At 38.7% G+C, this 22,216-nt stretch overlaps 1 protein-coding gene across 1 annotated transcript in view; it reads left to right on the top strand.

Moving 5' to 3' along the window:
• Nucleotides 1-22,216, top strand: part of map2 (microtubule-associated protein 2) — a 120,435-nt gene that overhangs the window by 57,696 nt on the left and 40,523 nt on the right. The window contains exons 5-6 of the mRNA XM_028590463.1: nucleotides 16,803-16,892; nucleotides 18,035-18,109. Of these exons, the coding sequence (XP_028446264.1) occupies nucleotides 16,803-16,892; nucleotides 18,035-18,109 (165 nt within the window). The remainder of the gene's footprint in view (nucleotides 1-16,802; nucleotides 16,893-18,034; nucleotides 18,110-22,216) is intronic.

Here is a 22,216-nt window from a genome sequence, read left to right as displayed (position 1 = left end):
TAGATTGAGTCACGTTGTGTCTTATGACTATAGTCTGCATATTAATTTGACTGTCCTTTTGGGATTTGTGAAAAAATCTTATCTTGTCCAAGCGTCACATATGTGGAAGGAAAAATCTTAACGATGTCCCATCACATCTTTTCAGCATAGTTTTTTTGTTTTTTTTTATCTCAAATGCAACTGACAGGCTTTTGGAAGTATCTCTGCATTGTTTTGCATACGAACAGAATGGTTGTTGTCCCTACAGTGTATGCAAATTTCGAACAGTGTGTTTAGGGTCACCAAAAGTTGCATTTATTTTTGGCCTATAAAATTTCAACATCTTTGCTTATCAACAACAAGTGTCACCCATTGAATCCACAAAAATAATCTGGTGAATTTTTGCCAGTGAAATCAAGCAAGTTGTGTCTTAAACACATACTGTATCTACACTGAGAAAAATGTGGAGTGAAATTTACTTAGAAAAAGCTAGGCAACAATTTCCACACAGAATTTCTTAGTAAATTTGACACAGTAAATTCTCAAGTAAACAATACTTACAATGTAAGAACGGTTTCTATCAAAGGCACTCAAGTAAACTTAACTAGCAAGTAGTAAAATGTACTAAGCAATCATGAATACAATTTAGTGAAAAACTAGTAAAACTTACTAAGGAATAGTGTGTAACATTTAGTGAAAAACTAGTAAAACTTACTAAGGAATAGTGTGTAACATTTAGTGAAAAACTAGTAAAACTTACTAAGGAATAGTGTGTAAAATTTAGTGAAAAACTAGTAAAACTTACTAAGGAATAGTGTGTAAAATTTAGTGAAAAACTAGTAAAACTTACTAAGGAATAGTGTGTAAAATTTAGTGAAAAACTAGTAAAACTTACTAAGGAATAGTGTGTAAAATTTAGTGAAAAACTAGTAAAACTTACTAAGGAATAGTAATTAAAATGTCACATATACAGAAAATTGCAAGTAAATTTTGCTTAAGTGCTTTAGATAGAAACTATTCTTAAATTGTAAATACAATTTACTGACAATATACGTGTGGAAATTGTTGCCTAGCTTTTTCTAAGTAAATATTACTCCACATTTGACCCCTTTGCATCTAATAGCAAAACTAATGTAACAGTTATTAGCTTTTCAGTTTTTTATACTTTAGGGATATTTATATAAAATCAACTTAAAAGGTCCTAAGATAAGGCTACAAAACATGAAACAGATACTTTTAAATAACAGCACCTTTATTGTGTTTACTACACTGGTGCAAAGATTAAAGCAACAGCTTACAATCACTCCAACACAGTACACTGAGATAAAACATCTAAAATTGGCAGTTAAAAAACATTAAACGCTTGATGAAAATGTGTACAGATCAACTGCAGAGCATCTTTTATAACATGTCCAATCAAATTAGCAAAGTATCACTTCAAAGTGCAATAGTTTAGCAAGAGACATAAGTGCACTTATAACTTCCTAATTGTATTGTATGCTTGCACAGGCTAAATACAATTAATTATTTCAACATCAGTATGATAATATGGATATACATTTCCTCTCATGCAGGCGTAGAACGGAAGTGCTAGTTGGGCATTGGCTGTAGTCTTTGTGGTGTCTTAGTTTTAAAATCGCCAAGCGACCCTGCAATGCTTCCTCACCCCAAGTTTGGGAACCATTATAACCACTCCTTCCAGAAAAATGAGTTTTTTTGTGATTGTTGTGGGCAAAAATCCTTGATTATGCGGCATGTTTTCTTAAAAATTGCGATGGAATATGCGAGATATTTATGCAATTTTATGCGATGAAATTGCGGGAACTTGCAAAAATTGCAGGAACTTGCAAAAACTGCGGTTTGATGAAAAAGAGAAAACACCCGTTTTTTGAGGATGTTCACATCGCGTAATTACGTCACTTCATAACATTCCCATGGCAACAGGGGTAAATGGCTGCTCTTGTGTGAAATAAACGCAACATTTTTCAACTTTTTGGCTAAGATATTTGTGACTTTTTTGCAACGAAATTGCGGGGATTATGAAATCATGCAAGCCCTCCATATTTTGCACGGAAATCTGCAATTAATGCAGCGTATTTGAAAAAATGCATAAATATGCGGACTTTGACTGATTATGCATTGAATTATGCGATCGCATAATTGCGTTTTGCTGGAGGGACTGTATAACAATATACATACACGGCTCTTGGAAAACATGCTTCAACAGTAATAATGCATATCAATGAATTAACAAGTGGTTAACTTGAGATGGATAGCTGCTTCTAAAACCATTTTGCTCTGCTAAACACCATAATTATGAACTGCAGGTTAAACAATACAGTAAGGTCAGAAACATGCGCAAATTCAGTCATCTTAGAAGTTTGTTGTGTAGAGACTGTACTTTGGGAGAGATCTTCAGGACATCCAGCTCCAGAAAGAGCTTCTGAAACACTTCGAATGTGTATTTCATCTTTGGTGGGTAACTTAAGTTCATTGCATAGACAAAGCCCATGAGCAGAAGGCAAGCCTTTGCCACATATCTGCAATCATCAAGCACCTCAGTTCCCTCGATGATGATGGACACATCTGCAGGGGTGTGGTCCTCACCTGCTGAACTTTCACGGAGGACAAAGATCTTCATGACATGCCCAGCATACTCCTCTTTGATAGCTTCTCTGCTAACATCCTGTCAAAACATGTGAATCTGTGCTTAGATGCAACATACGTATAATATGTTTTTTTTTAAAGTTCCTGAATATGGTGATGCACAGGGTTAGTAAGTAAGTAAGTGCCAATTTAATGCAGTCTACATATGATGCAACAGAAATAAGCTCCGAATTAGTTTAATGTTGAATAATATGGATTATAATGATAATTTCTTTCTACACAGATAGACAAGTTATTATGTAGGGAATTTATTATTTATTGGTTGAAGTATGACTAAGTATGAAGGCAGCTTGGTTAATACAATATCTACTTTGTTCCAAGCATGAAATAAAAACAAATAAGTATACTGTATTCAGTGTAGCAGAAATAACATCGGCTTTGGGTTTGACAGGCTTAAATCTTCTATTCTAATGAAAAATTAAATTTTAATGATTTAAAATAATTAAATGCTGAAATAATTGAATGAATGTAATGCCCTAACATTTGTTAGCCTAAACTTTGCTAGTCCTATAAACATATTTGTCCCCCACATAGTTGCATGAATTAGTTACAAGTAGAGATATTAATTTACAAATGTTAAGATTATATTACTAAACTGAAGAACAAACGCATGTGTGGACACAATCATTTATCAAGTATCAAAAACAAATTGTCAAAATGTACCTGATAGTCTTTGATGAGTTCCTCTCCAGACTCTCCAAGGTACTCCATCAGGCAGCGGATGATGGCATCCCTTCTGCTTTCCACGTGTTGCTGTTTAACACAGAGACATGTGGAATGTTATAAAGAGAACACTACATAACTGTGAACTCACTCATGTATATTAAAGCCAGACTGATTTATCAGTATCCACGCATAAGTTTTCTGATCTATTCCAAAATGAACATTTGATAAGTAAACTTTGACGTCATGTCATTATTAATCCTGTACAACAGAGGGATCTGTGCTGCTGCTCTATGTAAAGTTAACAAAAAAGGACGAATAAAATGCAGCTTGTCAAGAAATGTAACAGCCACCTCACAAATGGTTAAAACTAGAAACCAGCACAAAAATGAAAATTGTTAACATAAGCCACGTATACAGTACGAATAGTCACCAGAGAAAATTTAGAAGGGCGAGGCGCTGCAACTCAGTCAATTCCGGTATGTGTCACATGTTTGTCCACGGCCCCACCTCTTTAAAAGAGCAGCGGCATAATCTGCCAGACCTAAATTCATTCCATGAGGGTTTAAGCATCAAGGACCTTTGAAAAAAAGTATTTTAGCATGATTTTTAAACTAAGATGCGTTTAACAAATGGCAAACTCCTTTAAGAAATAACTTAAATTTGTGTACGTAATGTAAGAGCATTACAGACAAAAAAAACTATGCTGAGATACATTTCTGGTTTCTGTGGCGGAGTTTCACACACTCAGTCAGTATGTAAAATAAAGCCACACTAGAGCACCGCTTACTGTGCTCCATGGCTGCAACACAACAAGCGCCTGGCCACTTCGAAAGCAAAACTTGCGCATGTAAAATTTGGAACCCATGATCAGATTTGAAACCAAAACCCAAGTAGGAATTGGTTCTCGATGCCCAGCCCTAGTTGTGAATCTAGCAGCACAGTGTGTGTTACAGTTTGTGTGAGTCCCAAAGCGAACAACAACTTCAAGTTCCCATGGTATGAAAATTTCACTTCATGAGTTTTTTTTAACATTAATATGAGTTCCCCCAGCCTGCCTATGGCCCCCCAGTGGCTAGAAATGGTGATAGGTGTAAACCGAGCCCTGGGTATCCTGCTCTGCCTTTGAGAAAATGAAAGCTCAGATTGACCAATCAGGAATCTTCTCCTTATGATATATATTGATCATTAGGAGCAAGGTTACCTCCCCTTTCTCTTTTTATATAGACCACTAAAGGTCTATATAAAAGAGACTTCAGATACAGTATTAGGGGACCTCTAAGGTCTATATAAAAGAGACTTCAGATACAGTATTAGGGGACCACTAAGATCTATATAAAAGAGACTTCAGATACAGTATTAGGGGACCTCTAAGGTCTATATAAAAGAGACTTCAGATACAGTATTAGGGGACCACTAAGGTCTATATAAAAGAGACTTCAGATACAGTATTAGGGGACCACTAAGGTCTATATAAAAGAGACTTCTGATACAGTATTAGGGGACCACTAAGGCCTATATAAAAAGAGACTTCAGATACAGTATTAGGGGACCACTAAGGCCTATATAAAAGAGACTTCAGATACAGTATTAGGGGACCACTAAGGTCTAAGGTTCAGATACAGCATTAGGGGACACTAAGGTCTATATAAAAAGAGGGACCACTAAGGTATATAAAAAGAGACTTCAGATACAGTATTAGGGGACCACTACTAAAAGAGACTTCAGATACAGTATTAGGGGACCACTAAGGCCTATATAAAAGAGACTTCAGATACAGTATTAGGGACCACTAAGGTCTTCAGGTCTATATAAAAGACTTCAGATACAGTATTAGGGGACCACTAAGGTCTATATAAAAGAGACTTCAGATACAGTATTAGGGGACCACTAAGGTCTATATAAAAGAGACTTCAGATACAGTATTAGGGGACCACTAAGGCCTATATAAAAGAGACTTCAGATACAGTATTAACCACTAAGGCCTATATAAAAGAGACTTCAGATACAGTATTAGGGGACCACTAAGGTCTATATAAAAGAGACTTCAGATACAGTATTAGGGGACCACTAAGGTCTATATAAAAGATTCAGATACAGTATTAGGGGACCACTAAGATCTATATAAAAAGGTCTATATAAAAGACTTCAGATACAGTATTAGGGGACCACAGTAAGGGGACCACTAAGGCCTATATAAAAGAGACTTCAGATACAGTATTAGGGGACCACTAAGGCCTATATAAAAGAGACTTCAGATACAGTATTAGGGGACCACTAAGGTCTATATAAAAGTTCAGATACAGCATTAGGGGACCACTAAATATAAAAGAGACTTCAGATACAGTATTAGGGGACCACTAAGGTCTATATAAAAGAGACTTCAGATACAGTATTAGGGGACCACTAAGGTCTATATAAAAGAGACTTCAGATACAGTATTAGGGACCACTAAGGCCTATATAAAAGAGACTTCAGATACAGTATTAGGGGACCACTAAGGCCTATATAAAAGAGACTTCAGATACAGTATTAGGGGACCACTAAGGTCTATATAAAAGAGACTTCAGATACAGTATTAGGGGACCACTAAGGTCTATATAAAAGAGACTTCAGATACAGTATTAGGGGACCATTAGGGGACCACTAAGGCCTATATAAAAGAGACTTCAGATACAGTATTAGGGGACCACTAAGGCCTATATAAAAGAGACTTTCAGATACAGTTCATTATTAGGGGACCACTAAGGCCTATATAAAAGAGACTTCAGATACAGTATTAGGGGACCACTAAGATCTATATAAAAGAGACTTCAGATACAGTATTAGGGGACCACTAAGATCTATATAAAAGAGACTTCAGATACAGTATTAGGGGACCACTAAGATCCTATATAAAAGAGACTTCAGATACAGTATTAGGGACCACTAAGGTCTATATAAAAGAGACTTCAGATACAGTATTAGGGGACCACTAAGGTCTATATAAAAGAGACTTCAGATACAGTATTAGGGGACCACTAAGGTCTATATAAAAGAGACGAAACCCACGTTAGAGGCAACATAAACATCGCTGCATGTCACGCTAGTAAACACTAATAACACGTTACACAGCAGGTAGCGTTAGCCTACCGTTAGCTACAGTAAACACTAATAACACGTTACACAGCAGGTAACGTTAGCCTACTGTTAGCCACAGTAGTAACTGGATTAAACACAGCTAAAAAGCTGACAGCCAAATGGTGTAGTGTGAATGTATTTCCAACAACGGGACGTCCAACAGTCTGCTGCTAAAGCTATGAGCTAACAGACACAAACTGGCACTATAGTCACTACTGTTGTCTGAAAAACAAAACATACGGGACATAATGTTGCGTTTACTGGTAAACTGGTAAACATTGTGACCGGCTTATAATGACCGACTGCTACCTGTTGTGGAGTTTTCCTCCCGTTACTCCTCTGTCCTCTGTGACGTCCACATCTAGACACTAAGCTCCGCGGTGCAGGGAACAACTCTGATTGGCTCACAGAGGCACGTGATCAGAGAGTGGTTTATGGAGCGCTAGAGTGGCTTTGCAAAAACTTTGATAATGAGCGTTGTATGACGCATTTTAAATATCGCTCGAACATGCAAATTTGATCGTGGGAAGCCAAAATCGTGATTGTGATTAAAATTCGATTAATTGTGCAGCCCTATTATTTTGCACATTTTTGCATAAATGAAAAAAAAAAAACAGCACATAAACAGTCAACATACCTTCAATACTGAGATACACATCAAGTCTGGTACTGTTGATGTCTGTTGAGAAATAAAATATGAATCATGGTTTATTTTATTAGCTAGGCACATCAGCAATCTCAGAAATAATCTAATCAGGCTTATAGATAATTAAAGATTGGGTAATTAATTGAGCAAACTAAACATAGTACTGATACTTCATCTAATATACATAGCCAGAATGAATACAGCATTTTTTATAATTAGTAAGGTAAAATTATTGGTTGATTACTTAGTCAGCTTACGTTAACTGTCATTAATGACCAATAACCACATCCAAGTAGACATTCCCATATGCATCTGTACACCAAATACACCTAGCAGACATACCTCACCACCATTATGTGTGTACTTACTACACGAAAAATTTAAATTAATATGAAGCTGGATAAAAACACTATTACACAGAATATTATAAGTTACTGTAGAAATATTTACAAATATCATATCACAAATAAAATAATTTATATAATGATCCCATTAAATAAGACTGTAAAGTAAGTTATCCACCACTAATATCTCCTCTCGTTGAACCTCCAGTGAAACTCCACGGACCGCATCACTCACACAAACTATAGCTAAGTTTTATAGATAGAGCAGCCAGACAAGACTGTTACATGTGTTGATTTTTTTTGTCGAGGTGACATAAATAAAGACACTGACTCTGTCGTGTTTCCACAGATACCAACAAGCGGCGCATCTCACACTGCATTAAGAACAATATCCAACAAAAATAAATAATAAATACACCGAACAAGCTTAAACGCACTGCTCATGGAAATATAGCAGTACTGTGGCTCAGTTAAGTAGAAGCATTTCAACAGATTTGAAAAATGATTATACCACTTAGCTAGCTGTGGTTTACCAATCCCCTGCATAAATGCGGGAGTGTGTGATTTGTCCAGCCGGAGCGCGGACTGCTCCCCTCCCCCCCCCATCTCCCAAAAGAAAACAACTTAACGGTAGCGTTACATCAGTGCCATATTTTACATTCAAAAAGGCGAATTTGAAGCTCCAATTAAGCAACTTAAAGACATATTGTTTCTGCAACAAAGAGTAGTGATGTGTGCCACGTGCACGAAACCGTGCCAAGTTCGCTAGCATGATAACAAGCTAGCTAACGTTAGCTGGCTAAACTGCTCAACTACGTTTTCGATACCAAAACACTGACTTAAGCTGACAAACAAACGGGGACATGAAATGTTAAACAGTCATATAAACATACTCACGTGGCTCCACATCCACGAATTCCCACTTCAAAATGGCTTATGAATTCCCAAACTGTCCTTTCTGCTCAAAAGTTGCTGTCCTCGTCCTGACCGGTCCTGACCTGTTGGTGTGTTACGTGAAGTAACGTCGCAAAAATCTTCTCTGACGTCACCAACGGAGCTTTCCAAACTTGCTCCCAGTTGCAAGTAAATTTCAATTGATTTTGGCAGGTAATACATTCAACACAATAGTTAAGTAAATATTACTTGGTGTTTTAATTCAAATTTACATATAAAAATGACGATACAAAATTATATATAAATACCAAGTAACACATTAAATAAAGCTAAACATTTTTAAGTAAAACCACTGAAATGATAATTTCTAGTAGAATTTAATTGTGTAATAAATGTAATATTTACAAGGCCAAACAATCATTTTTTTCAGTGTAGTAGATAACCTGCTAATTATCCTGACCACCCCTTGTTAAAGATGACACATTTTTTATGCCCAGAACGCCTGTCACATTGCTTCAATGCATTGCGCTCTAATAAAAATGAGAGTCTATCTTTTGGCCGGTGGGCCGACATAATTGGCAACTGCAAAGGCTTCATTATGTTCCTCTGGGTCATTATTAGCACGTATCAAAGATATGAAAGCGGTAAACAGCCTCCTTCCAACTTCAAAGTAATGGCTTGAAACTGATGTCAACAAGAAAACTGTATTTTCCTCTCTGAGGGGAATGCCAATGATCTACTGTAAGTTTTAGCCCAGCATTTAGAACTATGCTTTCACTCCCATCTCGTTGTCCTCATCAGCAAATGGAACTGACTTGGATAGCATATAAATTATTTCATAAGATCAAGTAAGAGGATTACCAAGAAATGTCTCCACTATCAGTTGATGTACAGTACAGGCCAAAAGTTTGGACACACCTTCTCATTCAATGTGTTTCTTTATTTTCATGACTATTTGCATCGTAGATTCCCACTGAAGGCATCAAAACTATGAATGAACACATGTGGAATTATGTACTGTTAAGAATTCTCTAAAAGACTTGTTCGTTCTGATTTCTGGAGGAGGAAGGAGAAGCTGGGTCGAATTGAAAGTTAAGCAAAAGGTTTAATGAAACTGCATGAAAACGACAAGACAAAACACAATCAAACATAAAACATAAAACACTGCAGCTGACAGCGGACTGATCTCATGCTTCTCCTTGCGGAGTTACAAAAGAACAGTCATGTGACATGACAAACAATTACACTGTAAACAGCGGACTAAAATTGCTTCCTCTTGCAGGGTCACAGATTGAAGTCCCGAAATCACCTCAGTTTCCGAGTTATATTCCTGTGGAATTGTGGGTCTCTGATTAAAGACACACCTCTGATTTTAGGTTTACCCCAGGTCACAGACAAAGGTCGTTTCACATGGTAGTGCCGATTCTGTTCAAGTTTACAGAGTTTGCATTTCCTTTGTTCTAATCACGTCTGGCCCTGCAGGGAGTGGCTCCCCAAAACCAGAAACAATAGTTACCTTTCCTGTGGGGACAATGAGTCTTCTTCATATGCTAAATGTCAGACATGACCTGATCAATTCTTTAGAAGCTAGGTTTTGGGTGAGGCAGTCAAATGCTGATTAGTGTAGTTACTTGATTAAATTTAGCTGCAGGCCCCATTAAACATTGTTTTCAAAACATAAGCCGGGTTTTAACTTTTTAACTTCAACAGTACTCAATTTCGATTTCAACCCGTAGCTCTGTTGTTTGTAAATCAGGAGTACTGTCAGTAGCGAGAAAAACGAAAACAAACGGTGCCGCCTACACCGAGTTATCCTCCTGCTAGATTTTGCACCCAACAGTCTTAAACAAGGCTTAAACAGGGCAAGTTTTAAACGTGTTTTTAGCCTCTAAACATGTTTGAAATGCCATTACTAGTGCTTAGCCATGTGCAGTTATTCCTTACGAGGGAACACAGCGAATTTGACGGCAGTAGATGTGACAGAAAGGCATAAAAGTTGTTAATCCTTACCTCTGTTTATGTACTGCTTTCCGGTCAAGTCCTCAACAATCGAGTGCCGATCTCATACAATCCAATATTCCAAAATGTATTTTTTCCACAAAAAAACGATTTGCTGAGGTCCTGTCCATAGTAATGAGCATGTATCAACAGGCTGTAACCTGACACCGCAGTGAAGCAGAGCTGACCTGCAGTTCAAGAGTTCAGGAGCTCATTTGCACAGGTAACCTAGCAACGGCGGAGCCTGCCTGTCGGTGAAGTCAATGTCAAAATCTAGCAGGAGGATAACTCGGTTCCGTTTTTCTCGCTACTGACAGTACTCCTGATTTACAAACAACAGAGCTACGGGTTGAAATCGACCGGAATTCTCCTTTAACAAAAAAGTGTGAAATAACTGAAAACGTCTTATATTTTAGATTCTTCAAAGTAGCCACCCTTTGCTTTTTTTGATAGCTCTGCAAACCCTTGGTGTTCTCTCAATGAGCTTCATGAGGCAGGCACGGTGTTAATGGTGGGCCTGACGGGCCTAGGCCCACCCACTTTTCAACAGGCCCACCCAAAACATTTCCTCAAAAAAACATTAATTAATTAATATATTATAACTTGGTGAAGAATTATTAAAAATCGGCAAATAATCTCATAATTTGTGCTAAAATTGTCTAAATGTTTAGTTTTTCAAAAACAATTTAAAAAAAACTGGTCATGTCTATTTAAGTTCAGCAGGCAGTGAGGTTCGGATCGGATGTAGCTTGTCTGTATGCTAGGCTAGCTCCCAGTGATCTGAGAGTGTGAAAATCATTTCCAGTAAAGGACAAGGTTGCAACAGTCGTTGTTTAGGTACCTTAAACGTGCACGAACGGTCTCAGAGTCATCGCTGCAACCAGGAGATGAAGGAGAGCTGAGATCCACAACGCCTAGCACATCTTTGTCTCGGCCACCGCAGGATGCTAACGCGGCTAGCGCGGCCAGCGCGGCTAGCGCGGCCAGCGCGGTTAGCGCGACCAGCGCCGGTGCTATAGCCTTTGCCTCTGCCTCGCGAGTGGATGATATAGCCCCTATGGATATAGCCCTGTGGATCGGTCTTCCGTGGATGAGCCCGCAACTCAACCAGTGCTAAAGTATTCGGTCACTTCTTCTGCTTTAGGGTGTTTAATTGTGTAGGACCGCCAGAGGATAACAGTAAGGTATGTGGCTACTCTGCCTGTATTGTATTATGTCGTTATATGAGATGTATGGATTAAAATAATCAATTCATAACCCGCTACAGAAGCTGCAGGCGCAGTTCTATTTCTATAACAGCTTGTTACTGTTGTCAAGTTGTTTTTTCCCTCATGGTTTTCTCTTGTTATGGCCAATAAGGCTTTAGGGCTATTAATGCGATTTATTTATTTTTGTTAAACATGTTTTTAACATGAATCATCACACTAAAGTAAGGAAATAACTTGAGTCTTGTTTTACATGACAGATTATGTTGTCAATGAACACGTTCTGTGGCCGAGTATTGATTGAAACTGTAGGGCAGTGTTGTTGATCTGTATATTGTTGAAAACTTAAAACAGTTGAAAAGAATTGTGAAATATTCGGCCTCATGTTATACGAGCAGAACTAAACTATGTTTTGGGGAAATATTAGATTCCTGACTACTTTTACAGTCTTTAGGCCTTAGGTTAGGAGAGATGCGCTATAGCACAGCCAAGTATGGTGCGTAATGGAGATTCCAAAGCGCTCTTCTTTTGGGCAGAACCAAGGAGAGCGATCGCGGATAGGTCCGTCCTTTGCACCGAAACTTTTTACAATGCAACAACATATAAATAGCATCAAGCTATTACAATCTTTATTATGTAAGCACATATAATATATATAATATAACAGTATATTAGCCAGTCATTTTTATTAGGTTAAACAGGGATTTGATAACGTTTTTAATTTAAGGCCCACCCACAATTGGTCTGGCCCATCCAAAACTGGAATCCTGGTGCCGTGCCTGTCATGAGGTAGTCACCTGAAATGGTTTTCACTTCACAGGTGTGCCTTGTCAGGGTTAATTAGTGGAATTTTTTCCCTTATTAATAAAAAAGCAAAGGGTGGCTACTTTGAAGAATCTAAAATATAAGACATGTTTTCAGTTATTTCACACTTTTTTTGTGTTCATTCATAGTTTTGATGCCTTCAGTGAGATTCTACAATGTAAATAGTCATGAAAATAAAAAGGAAACGCATTGAATGAGAAGGTGTGTCCAAACTTTTGGCCTGTACTGTAAGTGGAACATGATTCTAAAACAATGGCTAAAAATGCACTGCATTATAATATTGATAAAATGAATGATTTCCAAACAAAAGTTGCCTTGCACTTGTAGACAACCCCCCTTCCAGCTTTTACAGACAGTAATCAATAATAATAATAATGACCAATGTATGTTTTCCAATCATCAGCATGAAAATGACATATCGTCTCAGCAGCTGTGTAACCAAAGCTGTGTTTGTCGGCAGAGCATCTTGTCAGCATACATTAGCATTGCTCCAGAGCAGGTCAGGGCGGGAGTAAGTGGGCCAGGACGGGTGACAGAACGGCTGATGCTGGCACTCAGTGAACCTTCTCTCCCTGTGAAAAGCTCTTCAGACACAACAAGAACTATTCAAGCACGAAATTGCCCTCTTGACATTCCTGTGAGACAAAGTTGAAAAAGCCAGTCAGCCATGCTGAAAGTGGTCAAGAGAAAGAGTTGGAGAGAGAGAGAAAAATAAAACAAAGTGAAGTGAGTTAATAGAAATAGAAACAAATGCAAACAGTGGTTGAGCTTATTCTAGAGAGTGATTGGCTTGCACAAATCGAGGAAGTCTGTGTGTTATATTAGGGATTTTGCATTGACTGATGTCTATGTCATTGAGCTGACGCAAGTAACTGGGCATACTGTCAAGAAGCCTGGACAAGATTTTGTTGTTAAAATCTCTCAATCTCATCAGCCTAAACCAGTATTTTTTGCTGCAGCAGAGAAGAGATTTGACCAAATGAAGCTCTCAAGTGTTGACACAAACAAAAAGGGACCAATCCAAAGTTTGAGGATGTCTGATTCACAACTTTGGGTAACACTTTATAATAACCATCATTAATAGATTGTAAATTGATAGTTAATTAATCTTAAGTTAATTATTAGTCATTTAACTGTTAAAAAACAATGACATTATAATTAATAATGTTTACTAATTATTAATAGTGCTGTGAATTAACAGTTTATTGTTACACACATTATATCCCTCATATACTATATTAGGTATCTGGTAATGATTAAAAAATCTTTTATTTTTTAATAAAATATAAAAAAAATTTAAATTTATTTTTAATCATTACCAGATACCTAATATAGTATATGATGGATATAATGTGTGTAACAAAAATCCATTAATTAACAGCACTACTATAATAAGTAAACATTATTAATTATAATTTCATTGTTTGTTAACATTAAAATGACTGTTTGCTGACAGTTAAATGAAAATTAACTAAAGATTAATTAACTATCAATTTACCATCTATTAATGATTGTTATTATAAAGTGTTACCCAACTTTGCCTCTGAGGGCTTTACAATGTGTAATACAAGTATTAAGAAAATACTTCACAAAAGACAAATGAACAAACCTCAGACAGAGCAACAGAGGAGGGATTATTCTTCCAAGGTAGAGAAAGATGCAAGAAGTAGAAATGGAAAATGAATATACAGTATGAAGAAACGCAAAGACAATATTAGGTAAATAAAATACAAACATTTAATATTAAGTAAATATTAAGGGTAAAATTTTTTGTAAAAGTAGTCACTTCTGAGAATGTTGCTACAATAATGGAGTACAGGAAGTGGTTTAAAAGTAAAGCTGAACTAAACCTGAATTACATTGGGACTCAAATCAGTAGACCACAGTCTGTTGCTATGGCAACACACATTTTGGGTGCCGGCTGGTATCATACCAAAACAGCACTCCTGCTCTCTCCGTGCCCTCTCAGTTCTGCTGTGTGTGTGAATGTGTGTGTGTCTGTCTAGCTGGCTGTGTGTTGCATTGACTCGGGGTTTCCAGTCGTAGTCTCCGCTCAGAGAGGGAGCGTTCTCAGCTTCAGTCTGCCAGTCACACAGGTAATACACGCTTTTACTTCATTGGGAAACTGTGTCTGTGTTTAGGTACACTGTTACGTTACATTGTTGATTGTGGATGTAGATACGCAGATTTGATGCAACCTTTCCATATATCAAAGGCTATCTAACAGCTATTTGTGCATGTGGGTTATTCTCCTGTCAAAGCCAATGAAAGGCAGACTGCTATGTCATTTGACATCACTCTGTCAGAGACGTACTGAGACAACCAGACCAGGCTAGTTGTTATCACTGCCAGCTAGCTTTGTGGATGTGACAAGGTCTTTTTTTTTTTTACAGTGCTATTGCTATGTGCTTTGTGTGCATTTTTGTGGATTTGTTCGGAAGACTAAGACTGTATGATGCCTCATTGAACCCAGTGCCCTCAATGTTACTTTTGAAATGCGTCCCTTTTTATGTGTGTGTCTGGAAAAGAGACAGCATTTTTTTTACCCTCCCAAGGAATATGCAAGAAGCCTCTTTCGAATAACAAGGGAGTAGTCCCGCTAGAATTTTCTGTTTTTTTCAATTTTTGATCTCCACATAAAACTTTCAGAAAAAAAGAATAGCTTCCTTTTATGTTTACTAATTGCTTTGAGACATTTTGAGACTTGTCATGGACGGCATTACACAAACACACCTGGAGCATATTGTGATTTTCGTGCCATGCATTAGTTTAAAGGAAAGCAAGTTTTCCCAATATTTTAAAAAGTCTCAATTTGGAGGTGTTGTCTCACTCAGAAAATAGAACTATTCACAAAATCTGACCCCTGGGCTAAGCTTTAGGTGCTGTTATTTGATGTCACAACCACTAATTGTTTTTGGCGTTGACACCTTTCAGCTCTATTTTCCGTTGTCTATTGGAAGAAAGGGTTTTTGACTGGAAGCAGTGAATAGGTGGTACATGTATATTGCACTTTGCTGTTGAAAATGGGACATGGCTGCTTTGAGTTGGTTGGTGTGTGTGTGTGTGTGTGTGTGTGTGTGTGTGTGTGTGTGTGTGTGTGTGTGTGTGTGTGTGTGTGTGTGTGTGTGTGTGTGTGTGTGTGTGTGTGTGTGTGTGTGTGTGTGTGTGTGTACGTACGCGCGCGCAATTTCATGTCTGTATGCCTGCTAGCTTGTTTGTGTTGATATGTGGGCGATATCGAATAGAAAAGGGTCCTGAAACAGCCGCAGTAAAAGCATCACCCAATCCCACACAACCATTGTTAATATACATTGCAAATGAAGGCTGGTTTGATTGCTGGATTGACTGAACTCTACAGTGCCCCAATGCATGCAATATTTAAACTGATACATACAGACCGGCAGACAAATGTAAGCTTAAATGCAGACACTGTTAGACAAGTTCAGTAAATTGTCCTTGTTTGGCTCCCAATTTGGGGAAAGATTGGTGAAAAAGCTCTATTTCTGCATGAAAACACATGCACACATCATTGTCACAGATTTAGATCTTTCTGCAAAATTCACCTACTCTTTGCTCTTAGTAGGTATAAGCGTGATCCTTTTCCTACAGTACTGTCCTTGTTTAGCTCCCACTGCCCACCAGTGTCAGACAGCCAGATGTAAATTACATATTACTTAGGTTTTAATGGAAAAGACTGAATTCAGTATTGCATTTTACAGATGTTAACTATCTGCAAGCTTAAATTGTATATCAGTGTCACCCTTTATAAAACAATACTGTATATATTAGATAAAAGAGAGAAAATGCAGGAAACAGTTGGATTCAGCCCAGATTGGATGTTTTTTTTTTAGTATAAATTAAAGTGTTCACATTTAGTTTGGCAGTAGCTGAATAATCCAGGTTTCATTTTTAGTCTGCACTTGTTTAGGAATGCTGGGTTTCCATAGCGACAATCACAGCCTTCACCAGCAGCCCCAGCATCCCCGCAGTTATGGCAGCAATTTCAGCTCCCTCATACTGGCTTGTATTGCAGGTGTTTTATGACATGACTCAAAAATACAGTAAAATGAAATGGATTGAAGATAAGATTGTTGTGTTTTTTTTGTTTTTTTTTCAGATATTTTTTAAGTGTTTGATATTTATAAACCCCATGAAAGTTGACTGAGCTACAGGCTGTCCTCCAGCAACATCCTTTTTCACATTCTCACACAGATTGAAACCTGGAAGCTGCCCAGAACAACCACAGTGCACTGATGTACTGGAACAGCTGGGTTTTTCCAGCCAGTCTTGTGATTTAAACCAAATAAATTCCTTAAACTTTCCAACTTTGTTCACTTCTTCTAAATGCTTTTTTTTTTGTGTGTGTGTGTGTGTGTGTGCGTGTGTGCGTGCGTGCTTGTGCATGTGCGTGCGTGTGTGTGTGTGTGTGGGTGGGGGGTGACTGTATGTGTCTGTGTTCAGAACAAGTGTCAGCGCGGATCGTGCAGGAAGTGACGGCAGAGGCAGTGGCGGTACTGAAGGGAGAGCAGGAGACTCAAAGGCTGCCATCAGGTAAGACACACACACACACACACACACACACACACACACACACACACACACACACACACACACACACATACACACTTGTACAAGTGCTGCATTCCTTTTCCATCCAGTGGTCACAAGGGGCTGTAGCCTGTCCCAGCTTGGCATTGGGCAGGTATTGTCACCAATTCACTTAATCTGCACGTGTGGGAGGAGACCAAAACACCCATTGATTTTGCTATTTAAATATTGCAGCTTGTCAAACTACATGAATGGAAAAAAGATCACACTCAAACGAGCCAGGTCTATCATTAAAAATTCCCGCACAGAAGAGATTGGTGAGAGATGATAATAATCCCCACCCCAATGTAAACCCAGACCTAAAACCTACAGCTGTGGTTGCAGAGAGTGTTACAACAGGCTAAGTATTTTGTGTGTGTCAGTTGTCTGCCTCAGCTAACTCAGGCTTTGCTGTATTTTCTCACCTCACCAAAAGAAGACTTTGGCTGTTTTGGGGAGTTAGTGAAAATAGGTGAGGCAGGAACTTACATAGATTTGGTAAAACAGCATTTTACAAATAACAAAATTAAAGGGAAATTAAAGGGATTTTTTTTGTTCCAGAGGGATCTGCATGAAGTCTGATGAATTGCCTCAAGTGATGTCACTTATGTCAGCTGAAGACTACAAGTTTGAAAATGTAAAAAATCTGGGAAAGTGTTGTCAGCCAATTCCATAACTCATTAGCTGCTGACATAACACACCTGTAACTTTTACAACTAACTGTCGGTGGCCGACTAGCATTGTGGGTTAATGTAGGCAGCAGGTTTTGACAAGGAATAAGAATGTAGAATACCAAAGATATCTCTGGTTCTGCTGCATCAATTTTAAATCTTTTTTAAACTGACCATCGGGGGTCCAACAGTGTTTACAGTTTAATTCACTGGTAGCTGATGGGCAGCATGATAGGGTTGCAGAGGCTGATTTGCCCTCATTCATCCACAGCTTTTGATGATAATACTGTTTCTTCTTCAGTGTGGGTCTAGCCCTTACTTGTACCTGTATAGCTATTGATTTTAAGTGAATGTCCGCAGATGCTCCATGTCCTTTACAATATGTGATTCATATGACTATACAGTTTCTTCCTCTTCCTCTATGTTCCTTTGTAGTTGAAGACACTGCAAATTTGCCACCCTCTCCTCCCCCCTCACCTGCTGCGGAGCACTTTGGTCCTCTGGAACAAGGTAGGCCAAGAATATGATTGGAGTGTTTTTATGGGAGTATGTCTCTAATGGAGGAGAGTGTAGTTTTCTTCCTTTCCATTAAGAAAGCCCTGCAGTTTTGTGATCGCCACCACATTGGGGTACTGATGTTGGTTGGTTCTGGGGCTACTCTTTAATCCCCCCTCTCAGGACATACCCTACTTACAAGGGACAAACCACACATTGGTACCCGTTCAAGGAACCTGTAGATACCAGAGTTGCTAAAAGCAGGAACATGTTCTCCATTTTTCAGACATCCATTTCTTTTGAAATCCTGCTTCCTCCTTATCATACACCTAGAACAGATACAATTTGTATCTTCATAGTCATCACCATTTATCTCTAAAAGAAAGAAGCGCTCACATGCATGACCACCTTGTTACAACAAGTGCCCTCTTTTTTTAATCATCCTCTTCTTCCATTTCCCTTTCTAACATCCACACCTCATCTTCCCACACACTAATATGACAGCCAATTTACTGTAGGTAACCCTCCGACTTCTTGTTGTCTGTCTTTTTGGTTGAATTATTTCTTTTTGCATGTCTGATCATGGTGTTGTGTTTTCCTGTGATTGTCCCCTGTCAGTCTTTTTTGTATGTGTTTTTTGTGGGTGTATATGGCTATGGCTACAGATCAGAGTTTTAGCTCTATAAACATTACGTGAAGACATAGCTGCTCTCAAGCTAAAGCCAAAGACTGAAGCTAATTAGCTAATATAATAAAGCCACTGCAAACTCTACAAATGCAGTGTAGATTAACTTAATCATATGTGTGTGTGTGTGTGTGTGTGTGTGTGTGTGTGTGTGTGTGTGTGTGTGTGTGTGTGTGTGTGTGTGTGTGTGTGTGTGTGTGTGTGTGTGTGTGTGTGTGTGTGTGAGAGAGAGAGCTATCTATTACAATATGCAATAACTGAAAATACATTACCTTTTACCTTAGTTGTTTGTTAACCTTGTGACACACTTTGATTCTTTATCTTTGTCTTTGACTTCTGAATTCCTTTTTAAGCAATGCAGTGATTTTTGTGCAGCTGCCTGCAAGAAATGGTTGTACAGTGTAGATCTTCAGTCTGCTTCATGCTCGGCTTGTGTCTTCATGTCTGCTCAGTCTGCATTCTGGCTGGAATGTAATGAGGAGAGTCTGTAGGTGGGTCAGCCATGCACCAAATACAGATGGTCAGTTGTGGTAACATTGTTTTTGTGGACAGTACAGTATAACAAGTATGGACTGATTTGAGGTAATAGGAGTTTCCTACATAAGGTTACACTGTTGCATGTTCTTTTTTTTGTTATTAATTTTTTTATTAACATATAAGAAAGTACATACACACACCTCTAATTTCTAACACATTTTAAAGTCAAACCCACTCCCTCCACCCTCCAGAGGTTGTTAATACAAACACAGACAGAGCATTCTTATCTCAACAAAAGACCTTTCAAATCAGATATCAACTTCTCCCATATCAAAATTGTATGCGGCTGAGCATCATTTATTCTTGCTGACGACAATTCTAGGTAAGAGATATCCAAAAACGACCGGAGCCAGTGAACCCTAGAGATATCATGAGATTTCCAACGCTGAACTACTATCTTCTTGGCTGCAGTTAAACCTGCTAGCCAAACTTTACGAGTTTTCTCTGGAAGACCAAGACGGGAATCATCATTTAAGAGATGCACCGCAGGATCCATTGGGAACCGGACACCTGTTAAATCGGCAATAACACCAATCACCTCCCTCCACAGACCAGATACCCCTGGGCATTCCCACATAACATGCATAAAGGAGCCAGTGGTTCCGTGGGGGCAGAATGAACAATATGGATCAGAGACCAGACCCATTTGGTGTCTTATTCTCGGTGTTAAATAGGCCCTATGGCAGAATTTCAAATGTATATATCTATGGTTTGGGTTTTTTGAGGCACCAGCTACATTACCCCAAATAACCTCCCAGTCTAAGTCCTGTCCCACTACTGATATATCTCTATCCCAGGCTTTCATTCCTGGTGTGGGCATATATTTCTGGGAATTTAATTTGTTATATAGGTATGACACCATCTGCTTGGGAGAGTTGTGTATCCAGCTCAAAATGGGATGGTCCTTTAACTTAGACCCCCAAGGAACCCCGTAGGCTTTACAGGCTGATCTCATTCTGAAATAAAAGAAAAGGGAGTGCTTATCAACATCATATTGAGACACCAGCTCCTGGAAGTCAAGAATAGCGCTTTCCCCACTAATATCTAATAAGGGTATCACTAATAAGGGTATTAATTCCTTTCTCTTTCCAATGCTTGTTAGCAAACGGTTTTCCCCCAGACAGAAGGTGAGTATTATGCCATAACGGGGAAGCCTTGCACCACGTCTTTTTAAATTTTATGAATTTTTCTGCTGCTCTAAATATTTGTATCATATACGCCATGATCGGACCATAACGTAACGCACATTTCTTGGTAGATATACCTACCAGAGCAAAATCTTTTAGCCGTATTGGTGCTATTAAGTCTTGTTCTATACTTTTCCAAGAAGAAATGTTATCCTCCTCCGTCCAGTTTCTTAAACCCTTTAAAATAAGCACCCAGTGGTAAAGCTTAAAGTTAGGACACGCCAGTCCCCCGTTCCTCCCACTGACCTGGAGGGCTGACCACCTTAGTTGCGGACGTTTACCATTCCATACATAATTTCGAAATAAGGTGTCCAATTTTTGCCAATATCCTCCAGGAGGTGCCTATGGGATCATTGAGCTTATAAAATTGATGCAAGGTAGAATATTCATTTTGAGGGCTGCTATACGTAATTTATTTTAGCCACAGACAATGGGGAGGTATTAACCCTAATACCCAGGTATAAAACTTCACTTACAACATTAATCTGAGCCGGGAGAGTTAGCATAAGCGCTGATTTTGACAGATTAACTTTGTATCCTGAGAGATATCTGAAAGACTCTAGTGCATTTAGGACACATGGGAGAGTGTGCTCGACATTTGCCATATAAATTAATGTATCATCCACGTAGAGCAATATTGAATGGGACGTTGTGCCTACTGTGATTGGAGAGATTGTAGGAGAATTTCTAATCAGATGTGCCATCGGTTCTATTGATAGCGTGAAAAGTAAAGGAGACAGAGGATCCCCCTGTCGTGTGCCCCGCCCAATTCCAAACAGCTCTGACATGCCACCCCCCACACAAACGCGGGCTGAAGGGTTAGTATACAGCGTTTGAATCATGTTAATAAATTTACTGCCAAACTTAAATTCTTTCATGACCCTCCAAAGATATGGCCATTCTAACCGGTCAAACGCCTTTTTGGCATCTAAGAATAATAGGCCGCAGTCAGGTGGGATTTTATGTGATGCACTCAATATGTGTAATAGCCGGCGAAGATTATCGGAGGCCAAACGTCCCTTCATGAAACCTGTCTGGTCTGGGCTAATTATTTTCCCTATAACTTTTTCAAGTCTACTGGTCAGAACTTCTGAATATCTCTCGCTCGAATATCTTGAGATCAGCATTTATCAAAGATATTGGGCGGTGACTGGCACATTCTAAAGGGTCCTTACCAGGTTTAGGAATAACTGTAATCAAGTCCGTATTTAAATCCCTATGAAAACCCCCCTGTTCAACTGCGTAATTCAGCGTATCCAGCCATATTGGTCCAAGAATATCCCAGAATGCAAAGTAAACCTCAACTGGTATGCCGTCAACACCTGGCGTTTTGCCTTTATTTGTGGCTTTAACTGCTTTAAGTAACTCCTCCAATGTAATTGCGGAGTCTAAAGCATCTGTGTCTTCTGCTGACAATGTAGGAAGGTCCAATCCATTAAAAAAGTTAGAGAACTCTGTTTCGGAAGGGGTTGGGCCACCTGTACACAGGTGTTTAAAGAAATCTTTAAAAGTCTCATTGATTTCTTTCGTTGAGGACACAACACCCCGTCTAGAACATCTAATCGCTGGTATAGTTCTTCTTGCCTCCTGCTGCTTTAGGGTTAGCGCTAACAAATGACTTGGCCTGCTTCCCTCCGCATAATATTTGTGTTTGGTTATATGGATCATATATTCCGCCCTACGTCTCAATAAGTCATTCAATTCTGCCTGTCT

This window comes from Perca flavescens, chromosome 11 (assembly GCF_004354835.1).
Source record: "Perca flavescens isolate YP-PL-M2 chromosome 11, PFLA_1.0, whole genome shotgun sequence".
In the NCBI taxonomy this organism is placed as follows: Eukaryota; Metazoa; Chordata; class Actinopteri; order Perciformes; family Percidae; genus Perca; species Perca flavescens.
This window is presented reverse-complemented; position numbering and strand designations above follow the sequence as displayed.